Source organism: Mastigoproctus giganteus, chromosome 1 (assembly GCF_048544385.1).
Source record: "Mastigoproctus giganteus isolate SK-2022 chromosome 1, ASM4854438v1, whole genome shotgun sequence".
Lineage (NCBI taxonomy): Eukaryota > Metazoa > Arthropoda > Arachnida > Uropygi > Thelyphonidae > Mastigoproctus > Mastigoproctus giganteus.
This window is the reverse complement of record NC_143575.1, coordinates 3,019,266-3,039,882: the sequence shown is the minus strand read 5'-3', so window position 1 is coordinate 3,039,882 and position 20,617 is coordinate 3,019,266. Positions and strand designations below refer to the sequence as shown.

The window sequence follows — 20,617 nt, the reverse complement described above, 5'->3', positions numbered from 1 at the left end:
CCACTATGGAATGGGCTTCCCGTTAACCGGACATGAACCTTGTGGGGCATCTTTTGGATGCTGTGGAAAGGTCCATATGAGTTTTGGATCATCCACCCAGGTTCATGACGGAATTATGGACAGCGGTGCAGTGAGCATAGATGGAAATACCTGTGGAATGCTTTTGTGAACTAGTGGGCTTAATGCCTAACTGTGTGACTGCCCTTATCCGGCCAAAAGGTGAGCCTACCCATTACTAGGTAGGTATTCCATGATTTCTGTCCACTCGGTTGGTTAGTTGATATGTTGTTTAATGGCACAAGGGCTATTGAGGCCATATTGTGCCTATCCACTCAATGTATAACTCCACAATATGAGAGATGTCTGATGGTGTGCATGGTTTAATCTAAAAGATATTTCTTGGCTAAATGCCTGAGTATGAAGAAGTTTAGTTATGCATGGGTGATGCATACACATCATTTTTACTACCAAAGTAGTTTTAATGCATTATTTTAATTATATCTCATATTGTGTGAATACCTTCACAACAAGTTTCCATGGTCTTGTACTATCTCAAATAAGTAATGCTTCACCTTTGGAGAATACTATTGTTATTTATTCTCAGCATATACCACCACCACCCAGATGGCACCATTTCAAGGCTTTTTGGTCCCTCTTTGGTAGGTGAATAGTTACCCTGTTGTTGCAATAGTGACAACCCAGTTATGAAGTACAACTCCACAATATGAGAGATGCCATCTTTTCTACTACCTTGGTAGTAGAAATGATGTGTGTGCATCACCCATGCATTGAGGTAGTGCAATACCATGGCAACTCATTGTGAAGGTATTTACAATATGAGATTTAATTAAAATTATGCATTAAAACTACCTTGGTAGTAGAAATGATGTGTGTGTGCATCACCTATACGTAAGTAAATTCCTTCATACTCTTAAGCATTTAGGCAAGAAATATCTTTTAGTTTAAACATTACATCTTTTGAAAATTATTTTATTGTTCTTCCATTTTTTTGTTTCAGAAAAAATGAATTATGGAACAGGTTTCAAAAAATTACTTTCAGACAAAACTCGGGCACTAAGATAAAAACACAAGTCAGGTAATGTATGTATTGTATTACATTTCCGGCATGGTTGATTATCAGATATATTCAGACATACCTGAAATTAATGCTTCTTTCCTGGGTTGAAAACTCCTGTATTGTACTCAAGGAACAATTGAATAATTGATGCAACCTCATGAGTTGAAAACTCCTATATTGTACTCAAGGCATGTCTATCAAAACTTTGCCATTTGATGTTTACATGATGAATGGTCTTCAAGTAGCTTTTGTGTAGCAATTGGGGGTGAGGTGCACAGGAGAAATGGATTAGCCTATCAATATGAAATTTGGTATAAAGATCCTTGAAGATATTCTAAATCATTTCTGCAGTTTTGAAAATGATTGTAGCTGCTGTTCTAAATTTATAGCAATGTTTTGTATAAGAGGGGTAGAGTACTGGAGGGAGCTATGGAATCAAGAATTGGACTAAAACCCTCCCAGATCTCAACAGAATATACACCTGAAAACTGAGTGTCAATCCACGTTTTACTTCTCAAGTAAATATCCAAACAGCCAAAACACATTGTTTATTTATTTCAAATTACTTTCAGAAAACAAGCTGATCATCATTCAGATTATTAGTTTTAATAAAGATAAACAGTTGCAATGAAGACAAATTTATTCAGTATCAAGGTTTAAGAAAAAAATAAATAAATAAAAGTTTCGTGTAGTTAGCTATCCAACTCCTTACTTAAATGTGATCTCTCTATCTCTCTCGAGGAAATCATGTGGTCCATTGAGTCTTGATTTTTGCACCAATGGAAGAGCCCGCATGTGGAGGAAACCAATATGGTCAAGGCAGTGTGTGAATGTGCAGATTGTGCTCCACACAAAGGCACCTAATTAAGGGTGCCTCCTAGAGTTATTTTATAAATTAAAATAATAAAAATTAAAAACAAGAATGATTATTCTCATCTACAAACATTACAAAAATGCTACAATTCCATTACATTAACATGAAAAGTTGTTTATTTTATTGCGCAAATATCAGTCATAAATTATAAGAATATAATAGTGAATAGTTAATGTCTAAATGTCTTGTGCACCAGCTGAACTTACCACTTAGTTTTACACTTTGTTGTTTCTTGCTGTTTTGGTTTCCTGCAAATTTAACTCATCAACAACAACAAAAAAACCCAAAAAACTTTACTTTTACAGTAAATTTTCATTGTGAGCTGAGATGAAGTGGTGCATGTCTTAGTGTAGTTATGCTGTTTGCAAACAGAATCTTAAAGCTGCAGGTAATAATTAAATATTATAAAACATTTTATTGAGAACCAAAAATATCCCATTTCCCAAAATTTAAATCCACCATGTCAAAAAGAATGTTTATCAAAACTTGCAATAATATCAATGCAATATGATATTACGGATAGTATTGAACATTCATGATTTAATAAAAAATTTTGTGGCATTAAAAGCCTGAAGAGTAAGGATATGATTATTTTGTGATTTTATTAATTAGATAGTGTTTTTATTAATAAGAATATGAATGATAATACAGTATATACATACTATGATTATATTCTGTGATGATTAAAACTGTTTTGTTGGTTAAATTTTCACATATGTTATGTTAAAGCAAAGTCATTTGTAAGTTGTTTTTAAAATTATAAGATATAGTTTAAGGAATAATAAAATTAATTTTGTTATAACAAAACTCTAATTTATACAAGATGTAATAAAATGAGCATACTGTAGTAAACTTAAATATAAAAGATCTTATTGAGGAGATTAAGGCTCCGAATGGATTGAGTAAGCTAAATGTTGATGGCATCTTTATACTAGTTCAGACAATACGCATAAGGAGACACATTTAAATTGAGGAAGGATGATAGCAGGGTAGATGTGCAGAAATTTTTCAGCCAGGCTATAGTTGATTGTTGGAACAAATGCTTCTGTCTAATATTGTAGAAGTGAATAGTTTGAATAATTTAATGAAGAATTAGACAAATTATTCTAGAAGTGCATTCAACAGGGGATGTATGAAATTTTTTTTTTTTTTTTTTTGCTAATGCTGTTTTAGCTTGCTTCCTTTGGCAGTGTTAATGCTAATTCTGCATGCATTCCACACTGGGCACAAGCAGTAAGGCCTTGATTAGCAGGAGAGCCTGCTCTGATAATTTCCATGTTGTTGTTGTTTGTTTGATTTTTAGGAGCATTAGCAACTAAGGCCATATTGCTCCGGGATATGCGGTGGTCAGTCCCTGACCTTTCCGCATCCTTCGTATTTGGTGGTGACGGGCTCGAACCCCGGTCTAATCAAGAAGCGATAATTTCCATTCCTAAGCTGAAGAATCTTTACTGCTCTTGACCACACATACTTGATATATCATTTATTATTATATATATTATTATTTTAAATTATTTTATTTATTTTTATATATATATATCATCGTATCATAATTTTGTTTGTAGGAATGCGTGATATGCTCTTTGAGAAATTTCTCAACCAGGACATCAGGTAAAATGCATTTTTGTTAGTAATCAGCTTACATGTAGTGTTATGACAGTGATTCAGAAGTTTAGTTCGTGGTTATTCTTTATGATGTTTAATTTCTTTTGTATATATAAATATTTATTTTGAATTTCTGTTGAGAAACAAAAGATGTAATGAAAGAGGTAGGAAAATATTGCCTAATGACCAAGCTCTTCACTTAAAATTACTAAGAAAGTTTTTTTTTGATGTGAGAGCATCTTTGGCAGCACCTACTAAATTTCGGACCGTAGTAAAACCAATCGTCACAATTTTGCGATGTGGAAATAATGTCATTTTATGTCATTTCTGGTTTGTCGATTTGATTGGCGAACTAGAAATGACGATTTCACGACACAGAAATGATGTGTTGCAAAATCGTGACAGAAGTGAATTCCAAGGGGATGAAAGAGGTGTCAATCAGAGGTGGCAATGACAGGAAATGACGTAATTTCCGGTTTGTCGACGATCGACAGATGACGATTTTGATGAATGAAATTACAATTTTGCTATCTGATTTTGTTGATTTGAAACACTATTTATGTGATAAGGCATGAATAGTGTCACATGGATGGTGCTTCAAATTGACATGTGTACCGACTTAAGGTGACGTTTCCGGTTATGGGTTCATATGCGATTCACATTCTTTTAGATGTTACCTACCTCCCCTAAACGTTTGTACAAATATTTTTGAGACACCCTGTATATGGCAGACCAGTGTGAGTTATCCGATTCCTTTTAGTGGTTACATAACGAGTCTTTGCTACTTTTTATTTTAATCTTTTGTCAGAGACTTCTTGTAATCTGCCTTAGCTTGTCTAACCCCAAGGGCTCACATTTAGTGAGTATGGACTTGGCACACTCAGGGTCCTGAGCTGGATATCATCATTCTTTCCTTTCTTGGTGATTACCCCCCCCCATCTCTCTCTCTCTCTCTCTCTCTCTCTCTCTCTCTCTCTCTCTCTCTCTCTCTCACTCAGGCTAATTGTGGAGGAATTGATGAATTGTCTCCATTCACTTGGTTCGTACACTGCAGTTCCTAATGTATTTATTAATCCAGAATAGTAAAGCAAGATCTTCCCTTCACATGTCAGTGTCTGGGCCAGCCCAATTTACTTTACATAAGTAAATTGGGCTGACCCAGTTATACAGTAAGTAAGAATGCCACACTTTGAAATTGAAAATAGAGTCATAATGTAGTAGTTGCATGCATGTTCTCCAGTTCTATTTATGCCCAAATTACTTAGACTGCTGACCTACAGCTGATCTCAAGTCACACAAAATTATGAATTACAGTAAGGTAGGAAGACACTATATTCCTTCAGGTGCAAGTGCCAATAATGGACAAAGTTTTTAAATATGTTGTAGGACTGTGCTCTCTGTATAATGTATAGAGGACAGTATTCATCAGCAAATCCTTTAAAACAGCAAAAAATACTGCTGTGTCTAAGTACATTAGTTCTTTCTTCAAATGTTTACCTTTCTTTTGGTGTCTTTGTTCAGCAGTTTCTTCTATAAGTTTATCCAAGCATCATACCACATACTTATATCCATCATGTATAATGCATTTTAAAGCTTCAAAATGAAATGGAAGCATTTAGCCTTTCCTCATGGAACATCTCTTCTAACTTTTATCATCTTTACTGTGATTTCATTAATGCAGGTGTTCTCAACCTTTTTTTTGTAAATGTACCACTCAAAAAAAAATTAGAAAGTTATTGTACACCACAGTAATAAATCAGAAATTATGCCATTGTTTTTATATATTTGTAATGAATTTTAAATATTTTTCTTATGGGTTCATATACCATTCGGCACAATTAGGTTTACCACCAGTGGTACACATACCACACATTGAGAATCTATGTTTATTTTTTTTTATGGCAGCCTGTGTGTGGTGTGGGATCAGCCACCCACGAGCCCTGGCTCCCATTTGCTGACTGAACACCATGCATTTGAATGGATAATAGTTAATCAAGTCGTGGAGGCAACAGATGAATTGAAAGAATGGAGTAAAGAGATTTTAAGCCAGAGAAGATTTCAGATTAGGAGATCTCTGACAATGAATAACTGAATGGATATAGTCACAAGTATTACCTTAAGTGGAAGGAATCATAGAGTGAGTAATTAGGGCATGTGAGACGAGTGGTGATTGAGGTAACTCAATTGTGGTGATTGAGTTCTTTTAGAAAAGATGAGTGAGGCTTCAGAAATATAAAATAAAAGTTGAGGAGGGAACGTATTGTATGAATTAATGAATTTTTGAATATGACATATACACACAGGTGATTGAGGTAATTCAATTGTGGTGATTGAGTTCTTTTAGAAAAGATGAGTGAGGCTTCAGAGATATAAGGTAAAAGTTGAGGAGGGAACGTGTTGTATGAATTAATGAATTTTTGAATATGACATATACACACAGCAGAGATATAAACCACCTCCTTGATATAACAAGGCTTTGCCAGTGCCTCCCATGTACACGCTGCTTCAACTCCCTCCAGTCACCAGCTGGCAAGAGTAGAGGCAGTGAGATTGTGCATTGGCTGCTAGTACACTGAATACTTCCGTGAGAGAGAGGGAACCAATAGGGGTTCAGTCTGTTGCATTATATCACTTCAAAATGTAAGGAATATCAGATCTTGCCATGATGTTCCTCAAAAGACATGACTTCTACTCCATGGTAGAAGAGATTGAGGGTGGAGAGGGAATGCTAGAGCTTTGTTCTGGAGAATAAACATGGTTCTCATCACTTTAAGCTGCAGTAAGTGAAGTGATAATAATCAGAATCATCTATCTGCCATATTGCCAGACAGAAAATTACTGCAAATAAGCTATGAAACACGTAACGCTGCAAGAAACCATTATCCTAGTATCGCAAACTAGATAATGATTGCCTCAAGAATCTCACCTGTCCATACTAGCAGTAATTAAAGCTCAAGGTGGATCAAAAAATACTCCTCTCTTATAATGGATCTGCAGTATAATATAGATAGTATTTAATAATTTTTGATTGTTTATAAGAAAATTCAGCCTGTTAGCAGCAATTCCAGTTCTGATTCTTGTTTTTCAATGATGCAATTTATGTGGTTGCTGTTATTTATATACTGACAGCCCCCATATAACACAGTACTTCTACAACATGGCTTTTCTCTAACGCAATTGATAAATTGCTGCAATCCTCATGCCCGTCACCACCAAATACGGAGGATGCGGAAAGGTCAGGGAATGACCACTGCATATCCCGGAGCAATATGGCCCTAGTTGCTAATGCTCCTAAAAACCAAATAACAAACAAACAGCAATCCTCACACAACACAGTACTTATATAACATGGCTTTGCTCTAACACTGTTAGAGAATTGTAACAAACCTCACATAGCACTGTATTTTTTAGCTTTTCTGTGGAGAAAACCCTGCTATTATGTTGGATATGATTTCAACATTTCCATTCTTTTTTGTGAATCCCTGCTGTTGACCTGCAAAAAAGTTATGCAAAAAAAATTATTAGGAAATCCCAGTATTTAATTTTGTTGGGAAATCTCCATATTATATTCTGGGCTATTGAACTTATGCTTGTTTAAAACCATAAAAAATTGTGACTTTGAAGTGTATAGTCTGTGAGTTTAAAGGTTTTTATAAGCTTATTTTGATTTTTATTTGATCGTTTATAAATTTTTCCAGGTATGTATTACTAATCTTTGTTCTTAAGAACCATATTGGAATAATTTCTTTGTTGTGAATTAAGTTCCAGCTCTAAATTATGGCTAAGGAAAGTAAAAAAGCACCACTCAAAAGAAACTTTATTTCTCTAGAATCAAAAATACAAATATTGGATTGTCTTAAAAAAGGGGGAAAGGTATTGTATGTTGCAGAAAGTTTGAATTTAAATGAAGCAATCAATTAAGAGGATAACATAGATGAAAATTCTGAAGTTCCAAATTTTACACTAAAAAGCATACGTGAAGGCATAAACTTAGCCAAGCAATTATAGTCTTATTTTTTTGAATGCAGATCCTTCAACTGAAAGGAGCACAAAGTTCAAAAGGGAGCTTCAAAAATGCTTAGCTCCATACCATGAAATTTACAAAGATCTATCAAGCAAAAGCAAACCCAGATTAGTGATTTTTTTAAAGAAAGCAGAAGATACACAAAATCTAGATGCTGCAGAAGAAAGTTCAAAAGATGAAGATATTCTGCAACAGAGAAAATATTCTTGTTTGATTGTGCTTAGCAGTGATGAAGAGGAAGAAAATTAAATGAACATACATTATCTGACATATATGTATCACAGTTTGTAAGATGTTTGTTCAGTTGTTACTATTTTTAATAAAAATTAAGTTTGGTGTATTTTAGTTAGTTTTTGGAACATAACCCATATTTTTTTACTGGTTCTTAGTCCCTTATAACATGGTTTCGCACTAAACAAGATTTTATAGGAACCTAACTACCGTGTTATACGAGGGTACCTGTATATATATACAAAGGGTACTAGGAAAGTTTTGCAATACAGCTTTGTTTATTTAATTTTTTCAAAGTAATTTCCTCTACATTCAATACACCTCTCCATCCTCCGAAACCAATCTTTAAACCAGTTCTGCCAAGTTTCACTAGGGAGTAAAGCACACTCGTTGTCCCAAGCCCATAGAAGGTCCTCATCACTGGAAAACCGCCTCCCTTTTAGCTTCATTTTCACATGCGGGAACAGTGCAAAGTCGCAGGGAGCAAGGTCTGGACTGTAGGGAGGGTGCTCGAGAAGTTTCAGTCCTGTCGTGGTCAAATATTCGGTGCAGGCTTTGGCGCGGTGAGTTTGGAGCATTATCGTGATGGAGGTACCAGGTGTCCATTCTTGACTTTGGCCGCAGGTTCTTCATAGATCCAATGACTTTAGGCAGGCATTGTTCAGTATACCACTTAGCTGTGACTGTCTTCTGCATGTCCAAAATGACACGTTCCACAATTCCACTCGATTTGAAAAATACAGCTATCATTTTCTTCTTTACAGATCGGGATTTTCTGACAATTACGGGTGTGTCGTCATCATCAAAGACCCAAACTTTGTTTTGAGCCTTGGTGGGCAGATCGTAATAGTACAGCCAAGTCTCGTCATCTGTCACGATGTTGTTCACATACCGAGATTGTCCCTTATCAAACTTTTTTAACATCTCCCGGCACCAAGTCACACGTCGTGTCATCTGCTCTTCAGTCAGTTGATGCGGCACCCAGAGAGAACAAAGTTTCTTCATGTGCAAATGATCATGCAGAATCGAACGAATTGCTGGTGCATTTAGGCCCAAAGTATCCTCTATCTGTTGGTAGGTCACTCGTCTGTTTTTGTCAAGCATTTTCCTCACAGCAGTAACGTTTTCCTCCGTAACTGACGTTCGTGGCCTTCCCGGCCTCTCAGAATCCTCCAGAGTGAAATTTCCCCTTTGGAATTCTCTATACCACCTGAATATCGTTGTACGATGTGGACAATCATCATCTAGTGCAAGAGTCATTTCTTCTAAGCACTGGTCTATGGTTAAACCACGCACGAAATTATACCGCAAAACTGTCCTTATCTCATTTCGTGACCACGATGCCATCGCAAGCACTTTACACTCTCACTACTAATGAATAACTGAGCCCATCGACTTGGCGCGGCGGCTACTATGCACGTATGAACATGTCTCAACATGCAGCAACAAGCAGCTTGCTGTGATTCATTGTTGCGTCATATTGCAAAACTTTCCTAGTACCCTTTGTATACAGAGTGTCTCAAAAATACACGGCATAACTTCAGGAATGAGTTCCTCATATGTTGATATAAAATAAAAATATTTTATATCAACATAGTTCCGGAAATACTTAGTTTCCAAGTTTTGAAGGTCTGTCTATGACACTTAACTGTTCACATCACCTTATAATAATTGTTCAAAATGTCTTCCTTTGCCCGAATACAGGCCTCACATCGACGTCTCATGGACTCGCAAAGACGATGCCAAATTCCTGCCATGTTTCGTATTGTCTCAATTCGATTGGGGAGAGTTTCCACATCAGCAACCGGAGCCGAATACACCAATGACTTTAAATGGCCCAACAAGAAGAAATCTAGTGGGTTTAAATCAGTGAGCGTGGAGGCCAGGCAGTTGGTCCACCCCTCTACTTCAGGAGTCATAGATCTTGGTCGTCCTCTGTCGGCAGCATGAGGTGTAAAAGGTCCTATGTTCACAAAGGTGGCAATGGATACCTTCAAACGTTTTCCTGTTTGGACATCTTCATTCTGGGAACCTTTTGTGGTACAAACGACGAGCTTCCAGAGCATTGCTGTCTGCGAAACCATACATAAAGTGCATATCCGCTTGCTCCTGATTTGAGTACATAGTCGGAATGGAAAATCACCAGATTCTGTCAGTACCTCAAGAATATTTTTCTGAGAGAGAGAGAAGTTGTAAAAACAAAATTTAATCAAGTTGTTAAAAGAGTAACAAGGGGTTGTCCTCAAGGCTCGGTGGTTGGCCCATTTGCCTGGAATCTGGTGTTTGATGATTATTTAAATTTAGAGATGTCTGGTGTAATTAGAGTTGCTTATGCAGATGATCTGGTCATCTTAATAGAAGGAAATTCAAGATCACATATTGAGAGTAAGGCTGAAGAAGCTTTAAATATTTTGGAAGAGTGGACAAGGAAACATAAGTTAAAGATCTCTAGGGATAAGACGGTTCAGACTTTATTGAAAGGTAGATTAAGCAGGAACAGGGCTCCGACTGTGAGATTGATGGGGGATGCTGTTCGATATGCCAGAATGATGAATTATCTTGGATTAAAGATAGAAGAACGTTTATTTTACACAGAGCATGTAAAGTATTTAAAAAATAAAATAAGAACTTTGTATGCCAAGCTCCAGCGGGTTATAAGAAAAGATTGGGGTATAAAAGGGAGAGCCCTTAATCTGTTGTACGAATGTTTATTTGTACCAATAATGTATTATGGAGCCGGGGCTTGGGCACATAGATTGAATAACGTTATAATTCAAAAACATTTGTCACAGGCACAGAGGTTTGCCTTGCTAGGAGTTACGAAGGCATGTCGGACAGTGTCCACCGATGCCTTGCAGGTTGTTTCTGGAAGGATACCAGTGGAGTATGAAGTTTTAATAGCTGGATTTTCTTATTATACAAAAAGGAATATCAGAAAAACAGTTCTTGGCATAAGCTCATGTCCCGAAGAAAATAAAGAATATTCAAAGATAGATGTAAAAATCAAAAAGAAAAGGTTTTTGGAAGAAATAATTGTTAAGTGGCAAAAAACAACTGGTGAAATACCACCACTTTGCTTATTGGAGGCTTGAAGTGGTGAAACCCATGTTTAGTCTCTAGAGCAAAGTTTCCGGCATCCCCCTCCCCCCATACTTCTCCTTCAACCCATGTACGGTACTAAGTACTATAGGTTTTGATACTTTTTGTGTTTGGGGTTTTCATAAAAAAAAAAAAAAAAAAATATCATGGGAAAACTCGGAGAAGGGTTGGCAGACCTTTTTATTATTACCAAGAGTTGACATAGTTAATCCAAAAAGGAAGAAATGGTTGCAATTTGGACTTCATGCAATGTTCATAATGACAGGACTTGGACTTGTGTTTAGACTATGTCAGCTTGGATTACGGGATAATGGTATGTGCTTATGCGGAGAAAATGAAACATCTGAACATGTAATGTTACAGTGTAGTCTGTATGTAGATCTTAGAACAGAATTAGAACTCTCAATTGGTTTTCTAGGGAGAGAGACTCTCCATATCATGTTCACTGATAGAAGGTTATTTTCTTACTTTAATAAGTATGTAAATGAAGTGTTCAAAAGAAGGACAAGATTATTGCAAGATGGTAGAGCCACGCCTTCTCGCGGCAGGGAAGATAACTCGTGCCATTAAGATTTGTGGATAAAGTCAAAATAAATTTTTCTTGCACGAGGCTAAGTGGCCGAGCGATAACGGAGTAAAATTTTCGTTTATTGTTTATGTTCGTTATTTTAATACTAACATAGAGTTGAATTTCAGTTTAGACACTATACCCATTTCAGAATTTATCCACAGATAGGCTGAGGCCTAGGTAGTGGGTTCTTAAATGGATGCGAAAATGAAAAGTACCTTGTGATGAAGGAAATCACCTGTGGGAGATAAAACATTCCTGTTTTATCTCCCACAGTATTCACCTTTTTAATGGAGAGATGGAACGTTTACTGTGTATAACATGTTTTTTTGTTAGATGAGGCACTTGATTATGCTTTTTCTATTAATGTAAAAGTAACTCGGGAACCAAGCATTTCTGGAACTATGTTGATATAAAATATTTTTATTATCTATATATGAGGAACTCGTTCCTGAAGTTATGCCATGTATTTTTGAGACACCCTGTATATATATATATATATATATATATATATATACACACACACAGTATAAGCCTAGTTATATAACATATATATATATATATATGAATTTACATGAATTCATGCATATATGTTATATTGTTATTTTTGTTATATAATATGTTACCTTGTTGTTATATTTGTTGCCAACACTATACAGTGATAGAACAGAAAGATAAACTTCTTAATCACAACAGTCTCTATTCTATAATCCTTAGACTGTACACTATATTTTATTTCATTTGACTTCATTTTAAAATGACACATTTTTATACTTATCACTGAAACCTTGTCACTCTCTATACTTTTAAAAGTGAAGATGGAACTCCTGCATTATGATATCCACTTTTTTCTGGTGTTCTTCAAATATCTAGTTTCTGTTTTAAGTTTAATGCATTAAACACTATTATGCCACATCTAAAGAATACATGGCATAATAGTATTTAATTTTGTTATGTCATGTTTAATTTACATTTTTTCCAAACACTTGTATTCTGATGAACTTTTTGTAACTCTTAGTGTTAGATAATCTTGTTTTGGATATCATAAATTGAAACAGCAAGTTACAAATATTAAAATAGAAATATATTATAAATACAATATAAATATTTTCTGAAGTTACTGATATTTTAAGACAATGGCTGTTCAAAGGACAGGCTTGAATGCCTTTGGCAGTCACTTTTGATGTAATATAAACGATAAATAAGTATTTTCCAACTTTTAAAAAAAAAATTTTTCAAGTGAATTTTTTTAATATAAGTTGTCTTGTTAAACATCATTGTTTTTATTAATGCATTTTTATGATATTTAATTATTTAATTCACAATTCCTTAACTGCTGGGTAAGTATATAATGCAACTATACCTTTTTTAATATTCTATGTGAATTTTCAAATGTGCTGGTTGCATAAGATTTCCAAATGGATGCTGGAGAGATGGAACGTTTACTGTGCATAACATGCTTTTTTGTTAGATGAGGCACTTGATTATGCTTTTTCTATTAATGTAAAAGTGCACTCCAATGAAGAAGAGAGTTATAGGTTTATAGTTTTATACATATGAACCTATGGTTATATATATATTTATTTACTTTTGCTGAACATATACAGTAGAACCCGGGCCCCTCCATAGCCAGGTGGGCAGGAGCAGCAGTGCATAGCACATGCTCCTTGATTAGACCAGGGTCGAGCCCGTGACCACCAAATATGGTTGGTATGTAAAGCCTAGTAGCTTCCACGATAAGTTCTTTGAATGCTTCCCATTTTGAATTTGCTGTTGGCAATATCATCAGTTGATCCCACTGTATAGAATTTAAATACATTCCCTCATGTCAAGTTTTCCCCTGTACTTTGGTTCCTTAATTCCCAGTTTCAACTCTATATATTGTAATGTATTATTTTCCTGCATAAAACGTTTCCTTGGTAAAAAGCTTTCCCGCATAAAAAGTACATGATAAAGAATACGTGGTGTATAATTATAATGACATTTTCTATATTTTTTAAATATAGAAATCCTTTATTTTTATATTCAAAAAATATAAAACAATATAAATATTTTGGTGACCGAACAAGTTGGTGCATAGCATAATTTCAGTTTGTAGTAAACCACCAAAGTAGATGAAATGGCATCGTTATTGTTACATCTCATATTGTGAATGTCTTCACAATGAATTGCCCTGATATTGCACTCCCACCAATAAGCAATGCTTCAAAACTGAAGGACTACTATTACCTATTCTTGGCGGATACCAACAACGGATTTGAACTAAAGCCAGTAGTGGAAGAAAGGGACTTGGGTATTACAATACGGTCAGATATGAAGTTATCCGAGCATTATAGACTGGTTGCAAGGAGGGCCCATGGCGTCCTAACGATGATTTATTGAACAATCACAAGTAGAGATAAGGATGTCATAATCCCATTATATAAGGCTATTGTTAGACCACACTTGGATTACTGTGTTTGAGTATGGAGACCGCACCTAAAGAAAGACATTGTTCTTCTTGAAAGGTCCAAAGACTAGTAACTTGCTTGGTGAGATCAGCAAAAGAGCGTCCATATGAGGAAAGACTTCGAATATGTGGGTTGCAGAGCTTGGAAACTAGGCACCTTAGAGGAGACTTGATTGAGGTATTTAAGGCTCTGAGAGGCATAAGCAAAATGAATAAGGATGAAATTTGCATGGTTATAAATGATTCTAGAACTAGGGGCCATAATTTCAAGTTACGGGGGGGGGGTTTAGCTTGGATTCCAGGAAGTTTTATTTTAGCCAGCGAGTTATAAATTACTGGAATAAGTTAGCGACATGGGTGGTAGAGGCTGACATTCTGGGGAAATTCAAGGTCAGCTAGATAATTACCTAATGGGGGAGGGAAATGCATAGGTTGTCCATTTCCTTTTCTCTTATTAATTTTTATTATTTTTTAATTTTCTTCTTATTATTATTAATTTATTTTTATTCTTATTATTTTATTTTTATTCTTATTTTATTTTATATATTTTTTGTTATTTTATTTTATTATTAATATTATTATTATTTTTTTTTTTTTTTGGCTGGTGCAGCATAAGCCATAGGCTTCCTTGCACCATGTGGCCATTACTCATACTAATACTAACCCCTGGGCCGAGAATACCACCGGATACCACCAACCAAGGGTGGTGGTATCTGACAAGAATCCACTGGTGAAGTGTTGCCTATTTGAAAATTCACTGTCGAAGGTAGTTCAATATCAGGGTAACTTGTGAAGGCATTCATAATACGAGATATAACAAAAACAATGCCATTTCACCTACTTCGGTAATTTACTATGAACTAAAATGATACTATGCATTAACTTATTTGATTAGTGAATTTTCAGTAGTCAGAAGCTTTCAGCGCTAAAACCTTTTAAGTATAAACATTTTGATATAATGGAAGTGACATATTGCAATTGTTTTCATCGATATCCATAATTGGATATGTTGACCACATTAAGTGCTAAGTTCTGATAGTTGTGAACAGTTCTGAATTACATAGTGGATTGTTCTTCTGTCTTCTTGTAATTGTGACCTTTTAAGGTATGTTGAAACTCGAAAGGAGCTCATTCTTCCAACTTGGTAATGAGTGTAACGAACAGAATGTTAAGCAGTTAGAAATCCTGTTTAAAAATGTTTCCCAAGGCAGAGTAAAATATTTATAAATTCTGAAATAGTATGTAAAAATGATCTTTAACTTATGCATGTGTATCTTTTCATTTTTATTTGTGTAGTTAATATTTCATACCCTTAAGTAATTTTCCTTCTAAGAAGTTTCCCCTCGTAAGAAGTTCTTCTCCAATGAAGCCTTTCTCTCATGGCTATTCCCAACCTCGCATTGTTTGGCATTACAAGAATGCAAAATGGGATGACCTGCGAGATTTCTTTTCCTTGGTCGGATTACTGTTTCAAAACTTCTGATGTCAACGTTTGCTCAGATCGTGCGAGATTTCTTTTCCAGACCTGCGAGATTTCTTTTCCTTGGTCGGATTACTATTTCAAAACTTCTGATGTCAACGTTTGCTGAGATCGTGTCAGTGAAATTATTCTTGTAGGAACTGAATCCTTTATCCCACACTCCACTTTAAAATCTCGTCCTTTATCTAAACCTCGGTTTTCCACTAAATCTGTTAAGGCTGTTCAAGAGAAGAATGTTGCATATCGTAATTGGCTTGTTTCCAAATCTTCAGTTTCATTTTCTGCCTACACCAAAGCTTGCAACAATTGTAAAGCAGTTATTAATCAGTCCAAACTAGATTTTGAACAGGCTAAGAGTAGAAAACTTACTTCTTGCCCTAATGGTAGCCGAGCATTCTGGTCTCTTGCCAAAGCTATTGGCCACAACTTTTGCCCATCTCTGCTCCCACCTCTGTCAAAACCAGATGGTTCTGTTGTCACTTCAGCCAAGGATAAAGCTGACCTCCTAGCATCCCATTTTTTTCCCAACTCAATTTTAATGTATTAAAATGAAATTTAAATTTCATTTTAATACATTAAATTAATTAAAATGAAATTTAAATTTCATTTTAATTAATGAAATTAATTTAAATGAGTTCAGAGAAGTTCAAAAGATAGACAGAATACAAGAAACAGCACTGTATTTAGCAGTCACGGGATTGAACCCCGGTCACTCAAAGCACGTGTACCTATGCACCTGCGCGCCTGACCGCTCCGCTAAGGCTGCACCTCCCACCATTCCTAACATGCTCCATTCAATGCCTCCTGTGGTCTTCCATCAAAAGGATGTCAGAAGGATTTTGACAAATCGTGATGCTAATAAAGCTCCAGGTCCTGATTGTATTTCTCCACATGTTCTCAAAACCTGAGCTCCTGAACTTAATCCTCTTCTTTGTCACCTTTTTTCACTTTCTTATTCCAAAGGTGTTTTTCCTTCTGCTTGGAAATTTGCTCATATCCAGCCAGTTCCTAGAAAACGGTGACAAATCCCTCCCATCCAATTATTGCCCCATTGCAATTGCTTCTACTCTTTCTAAAGTAATGGAGAAATCAATTAACTGCCCACTCTTAAACTACCTAGAAACCTACCGTCTTTTCAATGATCGCCAGTATGGATTCGGTCAGCATCGACCCACTGGTGCAATTCTGGCTTTTGTTACCCATTTATGGACAAATTCAATAAATGGGTAACAAAAGCCAGAATTGCACCAGTGAAACACAAGCAGTTGCTCTTGACATCGCAAAGGCTTTCAATCGTGATTGGCATAAAGGTCTTCTAAACAGGCTTCCATCTTATGGTTTGCCAACTGTTTTTTTGTAATTGGTTATCCAGTTTTCTCTCTGATCACTCACTGAGGGTGATGGTAGATGGCTCTGTCTTCTAACTTCTCCACTAATGCTGGTGTCCCCCAAGGTTCAGTTCTTTTCCCCACTCTTTTTCTCTTGTATATTAATGACCTTCTTCCATTGACTGGAATTCCTATCCATAGTTTTGCCAATGATAGCACATTGCATTCCACTGTCCATTTTGAGAAACTTGCCCTCCTCAATCAGCTTCAACTTCTCGAATATCTGCTACCAATTCCTTAAATGCCAATCTCCAGGTAATTCTCCATTGAGGCAAAGACAACTTAGTTGATTTCAATCCTTCTAAAACCCGGCCTTGTCTTATATCTACAAAAAGGATTCTTCTGCTCCTATGTTTTTCTTTGGTGACACTCCAATTTCTAGGCGAAATAATACATTTCTTTTTGGGATTACCCTGACTTCTAAACTCTCTTGGCACAAGCACATTGCAAATATTGCTTCCTCTGCATCTAAAAAACTTGGTTTTCTCTTTTGCCCTTGGCATTACTTTTCTTCCAAACAGCTGTTCATTCTGTTTAAATTGCAAATACACCCTACCATGGAATATTGTTCCCACTTCTGGGGCAGTGCCCCCAAAACGTCTTCTCTCAGGCTAGATACCATTCAGAACAGTTAGGTTAATTAATGACTCCTCTCTAACAGAGTCTCTGCACTTGCTGTCTCATAGACATACTGTTTCTGCTGCATGCCTGTTCTAGAGATGCTTCCATAGACACTGTTCTTCTGAATTGGCTTCTATAATTCCCGGTCTCTCTTTCAAAACAGTCTGAACCCATGCCACCACCAGCCAACATCCATTTACTGTCCAACTTCAAACTCACAGAACCAACTTTTCATCTATCTTGTTTATTCATTCAACTGGCGTTTTCTGGAACAACCTTCCTTCATACGTATTTCCTAAAAATTACAGTCTACAGAAGTTCAAGTCTAATATCAACAAATATCTTCTTTCATCTTCTCAACCTCCAACTCACGCATGGTACTAAATACTATAGGTTATAATACCTCTCGCGTTTTGGGGTTTTCATTTAAAAAAAAAAAACCCTCGACTTATTTGGAAAACTTTCTAATTGTACTTGGTATTTCAGAACAAATGAAGTGTGTGTGTGTGTGTGTGTGTGTGTGTGTGTGTGTGTGTGTGTGTGTGTGTGTGTGTGTGTGATTTTATGATAATATGCTATTAAAAATTATAATAACTGAAAAAAAAAATACAAAATAAAAGCACTGTTATGTTTTTCATAGTGAAAAGGTTGTTCAAGAAGTATTCCGTGCACCATCACCTACAAATTATGTTTCAGTTACCAAAGAAACATATACAATGGATAGAATGAATGCACCACATTACATCCCAAGACTGGTAAGAATTATAAACTTATTTTTTTTTAGCTCACAGCAGCGCTTCACTTTGCTGATTATATTGTGCAAAAATGACAGGTGCATTAGCATTTAAACTATAGGGGATAAAGTAGATGATGTTAAAGAGCATATCTATCACCTTTTAGGGACACAAAAGGCGATGTTGATGGGATTCTTCTTCTTGCTCAGATTATGAACCTGAGGGGGCATAAATTAAAATTGAGGAAAGACAGTTGTAGAATAGATGTGCAGAAGTTTAGCCAGCAGGTGGTTTCTTACTGGAACAAATTTCCATCTGTTGTTGTAGAAGTTGCCAGCTTAAATAAATTCAAGGAAGAACTGGACAAACTTTTAGAGCAAATGGATGTTTGAAATGTGCTTTTTTTTTTTTTTTTGGCTGATGCTGTATAAGCTTGGTTTCTTGCATCATTAGCCTCTACTAATGCAAAACAGTCAGTCCTCGTATAGCACGATAGTTGTGTTCCTAGAAACCCTCGTACAATGCAAAATCGTGCAATATGAGCAACAGGCCCTATGGGAAAAATAGGGTTAGGTGCCAACCACCCAAGATTGAACACACATTTGTAACCAAAACATTACCAAACACAATAAATAATCGTAATAAAATATTGCTAATGCTTTTGCTTCTATCGTAAGCAAACTTGTTTTTTGTTTGATTTTCTATCGAAACAGATGACAGCCGTTCCATCTCTTCCAATTCTTGTATCTTAATCTGATGGATTTTAATTACACTTTGAGTTGTTCCTGCTATGAAAGTTGTTTTTATTTTCTCTGCATTCTTTGTAATTCTCGGCGTTGCCTCGTTTAGGTCTGTAGCACGTGCAATATCACATGGTCTTTCATTTCGCTCAAAGCATTTCACAGTTTCATATTTTTTCGCTATCGACAGTGGCGGACTGGCCATAAGCCTTACCGGGGAAACCCCGGTTGGCCAGAGGCCGGTGTGATTTTGGCCATAAACGCTAGTATGAGGACACTATAAATTTTCCCGGGTAAGACGTTTTGACGCAGTCCACCTCTGTTTATCGATATTGCTTTTCTTTTTCTCTCTGAATCTGTAGTGTCTTCACCAGGACGCTTCCTTTTCACACCTTTTAAGTATTTTACTCATTTTTAGGGAATAAAGCCAAATTACAAAACGAGGAGGCACGCTTGATACACATAAACAAAGCTGCGCGCATGTAGAAACTGGATAAACTACACCGTAAAGGCAGAGATACACTATTAACACCTCACATTTTAATAAAGCTCATTTCTAGGGGTTACTACCATAAAACAATAAAAACAATTTCCAGTTGCGTTTCTGCTAGTGGAATCTGTTATAAACTGGTAGTAAACTCGATCTAATTGCATTTGCAATAATACCGAAAGCTGGAATTGTGTGGGTTTTTACGTTATTATGGTGAAATGTGTTTCCCCTTCACTGATATAAGAAACATAAATACATTTTCAGAATCTTCTCTTCATTCCTATTGTGTTGCATTCGGTTGGGGTGATTCTGCGTTCGACTGCCATTTCTTGTAAACACAAAGGCGAATCGTGCATAAGCGAATTCAGTTCGTGTTATATAAAATATGGTTCCCTATTTATAAATCGTGTATGATCGAATTCGTGTAATGTAAACACGTGTTATACGAGGACTAACTGTACTAATATTGTTGTACATGTTGGTACTAATATACAGGGTGGTTATTAAGTCCTGCACCGGTTTTAAATTTTAATAACTAAAGTTATACAAATGATAGAACCATTTAGTAAAAACTATGTAAAAATTCCAGTCTTAAAAGTTTTATTCTTAATGCAGTTTTTACTTATCATACTTAAACATGGCCACCATTGTGACAAACCTCTAAACCATGGTTTGTCATTAACAGTTCCAATTTCTTTAAAATTTTTCATCCAACTACTTATTAACTTTTTATGGGGTGCATCTTTTTTATATTGAGTAGTGAACTTTCTTCTTACAGCTGTTATTGATTTAAACTCTGCAAGCCAGAGCATTCAGTTAACGTTTTCTTCAGTTAGTGCCATTTGGGGTCATTCAATATGTGCTAATAAAAGAGAAATTGATAAAATATAAAAACAACATAAGAAAAATCAGATTTACATGGATGAAATTATTAAATAAACACCTTTAAGACTTGAATTTTCGTATAATATTTACTAATGGTTCTATCATTTGTATAACTTTGGTTATTAAAATAAAACCAGTGCAGGACTTTATCACCACCCAGTATTAACATTAGGAGATCTGTGGATTTAATTAAACAATTACATTTGTAATTAATTAGACAATTACAATTTGGTCCTTGAGGTTGTCACAGACATTCTCTCAGATATGCCAGACAAGCTGTACTTGCTACCTGGGAGTCTAAGACACTGGTGGAACTAATATTCGGGTGACATTCATGTCAGGTGGACCCCA

General features: G+C 35.8%; 1 protein-coding gene across 3 annotated transcripts in view; it reads left to right on the top strand.

The window, feature by feature from the left end:
- The window catches only part of LOC150090496 (uncharacterized), an 83,428-nt gene that overhangs the window by 33,959 nt on the left and 28,852 nt on the right, over positions 1 to 20,617 (top strand). For all 3 annotated transcript variants that reach the window (XM_090378484.1, XM_090378478.1, XM_090378474.1), the window contains exons 3-4: positions 3,518 to 3,563; positions 18,058 to 18,172. In XM_090378484.1, the coding sequence (XP_090234610.1) occupies positions 3,518 to 3,563; positions 18,058 to 18,172 (161 nt within the window). The remainder of the gene's footprint in view (positions 1 to 3,517; positions 3,564 to 18,057; positions 18,173 to 20,617) is intronic.